The 7,011-nt window shown below is 36.1% G+C and overlaps 1 protein-coding gene across 1 annotated transcript in view; it reads right to left on the bottom strand.

Moving 5' to 3' along the window:
- Window positions 1–7,011, bottom strand: part of LAMA2 (laminin subunit alpha 2) — a 509,250-nt gene that overhangs the window by 248,984 nt on the left and 253,255 nt on the right. The window contains exon 18 of the mRNA XM_027770245.1: window positions 1,127–1,213. Within this exon, the coding sequence (XP_027626046.1) occupies window positions 1,127–1,213 (87 nt within the window). The remainder of the gene's footprint in view (window positions 1–1,126; window positions 1,214–7,011) is intronic.

Raw genomic sequence — 7,011 nt, 5'->3', positions numbered from 1 at the left:
AGGTAGTCTATAGTCAGCTGGGATTAGGCATTTAATGTAAATCTGTCTTGGCGATTGCAATGATATGTTCTCTTTAAAATAAGTGATGTATACATTTTTTTAAAGAAAATAAAATTGACAACCTTTAGTTTCTTGATTGCAAATAAATCCTTCTGATTTCAGTTCTTTTCTCCCATTACTGATTTACAGATGGCACCTCACAGATAGCACCTGCTGCTGTGGGAACTGGCACTGGCACTCTATTCATAACTGCTAGCTGCTAGTTGAGTTCTCTGGGTGATTGGTCCCTGATTCATTCAGTTTTTGCACCCAGCTTAAAACAGGGGTGAGGGCTGCTAAGAAGACAGGAAAGGACAGGCAGAAAGAGCTCTCCCGGGGTTATCATTAGTGATGCTGAATGAAAATGCGTAGCAAAGGGGACTATTTTTACCACTAATACCAGAGAGAGATGGTTGTGTTTGGTAATGACGAAGGGGTGTGTGTGTGTGTCATTTTTGTATTGAAATCGAATATACAGAAAACCATTGTTTTGAAAACATTTCAGAAGGAAATAAAATTATACAAATTCTGTACAATAATATTCAAGGTTCTGCTATAAAACAACCTAGTAAAACAACAGGAATTAAAATACCAGTTTAGGAATAATTAGAAGAGGATATAAATCATGATAATAAATTGCATTTGGTTTCCCATTTCAATTTTTTTTAAAAGTAAATTATGAACTACTTGCTGAACTATGAACTATGAATTTGAGCCACATTTTAAGGACAAAACCTAATTATGAAAAATAAATGTTGCCAATGTAGACAGTAAGATAAATCTTAAAGTGTCTTGACTTTCCACTTCAGCAGTACTTTCTGGAAAGATTGTAGGTTAATGCTTAACCTTTAAGATTAAAACATTAATCAGATATTCTCTGAGTGAATGAAGATTTATGGAGCAATTTCTAGAGAATAAATAAACTATAAAAATATAATGCATTTGTTTGACATGTGTGTGGAGAAACTTTCTTTTCCCTCATTGAGTTTGGCAGCTTTTCTAGCCTAGTGTAAAGGATGATAATGCCTATGGTTTTATAACTCCCAAGGTGGAAATCATTTTGCAAGACAGTGTAATACGTGCTTACCTCTCGCAGCGCGGTCCTGTGTACCCGACAGGGCATTCATCACAGATCAATCCAAGACTCCGGTCTAAATGGCACGTCGGGCTAAAGCTATGTGGATGTTGGGGAACCACAGCACGAGGAAGAAACACATACACAAAGTCATTCGCAGCATATTTTCATTTCTCTCTCGCCACTACTGCTGTGACAAAAGGGTATAGGCTGGTCGTTCTGGTCTCACACACAGAGATTAGGATCTGGCCAATCAAGGATGAAATGACATTGCAATTTCTGCAGATGTGAATATAGCCCAGCGGAGAGCACTATCCCTGTACCACGTTATTAATTGACTTCGGACTATTCTAGGGCAAGATCATCAGTAACAAGTGGGAATGTAGAGCTGCTGTTTAGGAATTCCTGAGGCCTGGCAAAGTGCAGCTTCACATACTTGCTGGCCAACTCTCTCTGAATTTGAAGCAGCCCAAATGAACCTGTTAGAAATTTTGGACAACTCAGTATATGGTAGTGGTGATAGAGGGGTGTTCCTCCTTCCTGTACCACTCCCCTGGGGTGTGTGTGCAGGCTGCTGTACACACTTACTCAGAGGCACACGGTGACACTAACAGAATCTTCAGGAAAGCTCTCAGAAGAGATCATGTGTGCATATTCCACCTTAACTTATGATAAATCAAACCAAACCACCTTGCCATCTCATACCTTCAAGCAAGTTCCAAAGTTTATCCCTCCCTTTGCCCATGTTTCTAATTTCAGTCTGAAGTAAGAGTTGACTGCCTAGTCAAGTACCAGCAGAGAATCATGTGAGAGCTTTAGCCTTACCACAACATGTTTATCTCTGGCCACACTTCTCTGCCTTACGAGTGACATCTGTCCTGAGTGAACCCTTATGCCAAGATGGACAGACAGGTTACAGTGCAGTTATCTATTGGTTCTCTAAGAGTCATCAACCGTTTAGAACTCTGTGAGTTCTGTTGTTCTACCGATTTAAAGGAAAATGCCCTCAATTAATCTTTCTCCCATTATGTTTTCCCTAAAGAGATTTATTTTCGATTATATATGATAGGACAATTCAGTAAAGGTTTGCTTGGTGGCTAAATGAATTAAAGAGAGAACAACAAATTAAACAGTACAAGTCCTGATCTTGGTCTGCTCCTGACAGTTATGTGACTTTGCAATACTTTCTTAACTTTTGGGGCCTAGCAGATCATGGGAGCTATTTTTGGATAGTATTCCTCAGCTTTAACTCACATTAGTCCTGTAAAGATTTAATAACATTGCATTTCTTGATAGTAGCAAGCTATAAACATTGTATTTCCATCCTTGTCAATATTGCAATTCAATGGAAAGTCTAAATGAATTTATAGACCAAGGGGGAAAAAGACTAGTCTGAGACACCTTGAATTTATAAATATTATCCGGGTAAAAGATTCCACATTAAGAGTTTCTGGTAAGTGCTACAACCAGCAGAATCATGACATCCCTGGCCTGGGAATCTCCTTTTTTGAGCAACTTTTACCTTGCGCCCATGACCAAAGGAAGCTGCAATGGGCGATTTTTTTTCTTAGAGGGAAGAGGGACAAGAGTGTGTCTACACTAAATAGGCACATTTTAAAACAGAGAGAGAAAGAATTTTCTTCCATCCTTGCTCAGTGATTTTTTTTTTTTATTGTTTTCAGATACGAAAGAGAGGGCTAGAATTTGACAAATCTCTATGGTACATGTATGCGTTCTCTGAAAATTAGCATTCTGAAATTATCATATCACCCTCAGAGACAGTGACTCCTACTAGAAGTGGTAGGTTTCCCCCCATGAGACTAGTGACTAAAAGAAAAACCATACCAATTATTTTTGAAAATCTTAAACCATTTATCATAAGTCATGTCAAAGGTGATTGACAAGATTTATGACACTTTGAAATTATTTATGAAATATATTTCAAATTCTTATAGTCATGTCAACTAAGGCCAACAGTAGCAAAGTAAAATGAGCTCACTGTCAAAAATCAATTTTTCAGGAGAAAAATTAAGCAATTACAATATATTAGATTTGATTAGCACTTTGTAGTTCAGAATACTTTTACAAATAACTTGACTACACTTTCACAAAATCATATAAGCCAGTTGAGGCAGGCCTAATCTTTCCTGCCCAAGGCCATGTACTAATTTCCAAGAGAATTTAGAGTGGGATCCAGGACTTCAGATTCTTAATTTGATGTGCTTTTCTTATTATCAACTGTCATTCAAACTGGTAAGAATTAAGTGACTTTAAGATTTCAGTAATATAAATACTTGACATGATGCATCCAAATAAAATCTTCTCATAAGATATATCTGTATTTGTGCTTTGATAGTTTTTACACAGTATAAACTAAGGATTCACTCATTATTGCTATAATTGCAGTTACAGATATAGCAGAAGATGGCACTCAGAAACAAGAACAAAAATAGAATGAGAAATAAACATGCACAACAAAAAGAATCCACAGAATTTGGATTAGTAAATGTAGCAATTTGACACAGATTTTGGCCAAAACACAGTGCCTGCCAATTGTTTTGTGATACAAAGAGGGAACTATATCATCATTGACTTCATGTGATTCCAAGATTATGTCATTTAACTCTAGTTGGCTAGCTTCACAGCAGCAGAGGGGATGTTCTGTTTCCTGGATTATCTAACTCTTGCCTCCGAAGAGGCAAGAACAGCAGGCATTTCCCACAAGTTGGGGAGGAAAGAAAGCTACTGTAGAAATAGGACCTGCATATGAATATAGTCCATCTTCATGGATAAATAGATTTTAATTTTTGTAATGATCTACTTATAAGTATGTGTTTATATGCATATATATATATCAAATATGTATGTGAACATATATGCATGCTCATGTTTTTGAATGTGTGCATATGGATACAACTAGCTTTGTTCAAAAAAATTTAATTATTCTTCTAATCAAATTATGTACAGTAAGATCAAATGATGCAATGAGCCTAAAGAGAAGAAAATGGGTTTAAAAAAATAAAAGGTAAAATCAAGAGTGGCATGGTGGTTAAAGCAGCTGGATTACACATTGCCAACTGCATGGTTTGAGTCCTGGACCCAGCAACTTGAAAAATATGCCATACATGAATGTGTGTGTGTGCCCAAATGTGCTCACTGAGGAGAACAGAGGAGAAGGGACTGTAATGTGGCCATCCTCGCCAGAGGGGTGCTTTCTCACTTTCTCTCTCTCTCTCTCCCTCTTTGTCTGTTCCTCTCTGATAAATATACACACCCTGCAGCAAATTAAAAAAAAATTATGAGTGTACTTAAGAGTTCAAAATGTATGTTAGAAGGTATGTTTATTTAGTAGTGCTGGATCGACATGTCACTTTGAACTTTTTCATGGCCAAAGCAAAAGAGAGCAATTGACAGGTGAGTGATTCAGAACATCTGAAACTAAAAGAAAATCACTCAATAGAAGCTCAATAAATCCTGATACTCAAACATTGGAGAAATTTCTCCTGTGGGCATTCAAATTCAATTTTAACTAAAACGCTCCCAGAGAGGATTAATCAAATACCTACCATAAAATTAAACACATATCAAGTAAATATGTGAAAGTATTTTGTACTTTTTAAACTCTCATGCAGCTGGAACAGAAAATATTGACTTGCCTCTTGAAACTGCAAAGTGATATAAAACAACCATTCTTTTCAACACTGACATAGATTAAGCAATCAGGTTCTGTATTTGCACATACAATGGTGGGTTAGCTTTTTCTTTTTAATGTTCATGAAATTGGTTTAATAAAACAGCTGATATTTACATGTTATATGTTATATTTTACACAGTGGATATCTAACAAGAAAATAAATTCATTTCTAGCTTTTCCCTGCTTTAATTTTGGTGCCAACACACAGTGCATTAGCCTGTTTTCATTCCTAAGGTGTTTAGAAAATGTTTAACTTTTATTTTCCATTAAAAAGTCACATAGTTAAGCTTTTTGCTATATTTGACAAGGTTTTTACAAAATCAAATTCTAAATTAAGTTATTTACCTCTACATAACTTGTATATGTTTACAGACAGCCCTTAAAACATCTAAAAACTTATTAGTACCAACTAGATATATTGTAACATCTTCTTAAAATTTTTCATTTTTTAAATTTTATTTCAAGTTCTTTTATATATTAAATCACATTATTTAGCTTGCAAAGTGAATATTCCAACATGTGTGCATTTCTCCCCAGTTGATAGTACTATAAAGTTATCTTCAACAGATAATACCCCATTTCTTTGTCCCATTAATGCTATGCCTCTCTCTTTTCTCCTTAATGTCCTTTCTCAGACTCTACTCCTTCACTCTCCTTCTTTCCACCTTTTATCTGGTATTCACAACCATTTTACTGTGTTTCTATATCCTTTAGTCATTCATTTTAAGTCATAGAGTGCGGACACTTGGTATAAAGTGGGGACATACAATGTCTCTCCTTCATAGCCTGGTTTGCTTCGCTCAGCAGTAAATCTTCCATATTCATTCACTTTCTATCAAAACCAGGGTCTTGTTGTTTTTTATGACTGAGTAGTATTCTGTAGAGTATATATGCCACACTTTTTCAATTCATTCATTTGTTCATGGGCATTTGAGTTGGTTCCATGTGTTAGCAGTTGTGAATAATGCCACAATAAATACCAATGTGCAAGTATTTTTCTGATTAAGAATTCTTCTGTCCTTTGGGTAGATGCCAAGAAGTGGGATTGTGAGATCATATGGAAGTTTTATTTGTAGATTTTTGAGGAATCTCCAAATTATTCTCCACAGTGGCTGGACCAATTTAAATTCCCACCAGCAGTGTAATACAGTTCCCCTTTCACCACACTCCCAACCAGCACTTACCATTTTTTGCTTTTTGAATCTTAGTCATTCTGACCAGGGTTAGGTGATATCACATTGTTGTTTTGATCTGCATTTCACTTACAATGAGGGATTTTGAAATTTTTTTCATATGCCTTTTGGCTATTTGTATGTCATCCTTAAAGAGTGGTTTTTTCAGTTCATTCTCCCATCTTTTAATAGGGTTGATCATCTTTTTTCAGAACAGCTGCTTGAGTTTCTTGTGTTTTGGATATAAGCCCCTTATCTGATGCATATAGTTTATACAAATATTTTCTCATTCTGAGGACTGTCGATTCACACTAATTACTGTGTCTTTTGCCATGCAGATACTTCTTAGTCTGATGTAATCCCACTTGTCTATTTTGGGGATTACTGACTGTGCTTTGGAGGTCTTAGTTAGGAAGTGTTTGCCTACTCCATATCTCCCAGAGTTTTTTCAGTGCTTTCCAGAAGCAGTGTTATGGTTTGGGTCTTAGATTTAGATCTTTGATCCACCTTGAGTTGATTTTTTTTGTCAATGGTGAGAGGTAGGTGTTCAAATTCATCTTTCTGTAGGTGGATATCCAGTTTTTCCAGCACCATTTGCTGAAGAGGTTTTCCTTTTCCCACTGGATTGACTGGCATCTCTTGTTAAAAATCAGTTGACTGCATGCTTGGGAATTTATATCTGGGGACCCTGTTCTGTTCCATTGTTTCACCTGTCTGTTTCTGTGCCATTACCATGCTGTTTTAATTACCACAGGTTTGTAGTATATTTTTGGGTCTGGGAACAAGATGCTGCCCACTCCACTCTTCTTGTGCAGGATTGCTTTGGCAATACGAGGTCTTTTATGATTCCAGACAAAATTTCATGATTTTCTTTTCTAGATCTGTGAAGAATGTGTCTGGTACTTGGATTGGGATTATATTAAATATGTAGATTAATTTGAGCAGAATTGCCATTTTGATTTCATTAATTCTTCCAATCCAGGAATATGGGATGTCCTTCCACTTTTTTGTGTCATTTTCAATTTCTTTTT

The sequence above is a fragment of the Tupaia chinensis genome, unplaced genomic scaffold (assembly GCF_000334495.1).
Source record: "Tupaia chinensis unplaced genomic scaffold, TupChi_1.0 Scaffold000117_2, whole genome shotgun sequence".
Classification (NCBI taxonomy): domain Eukaryota; kingdom Metazoa; phylum Chordata; class Mammalia; order Scandentia; family Tupaiidae; genus Tupaia; species Tupaia belangeri.
Note: the sequence above shows the minus strand (reverse complement) of the source record. Positions and strands in the feature narration are given on the sequence as shown.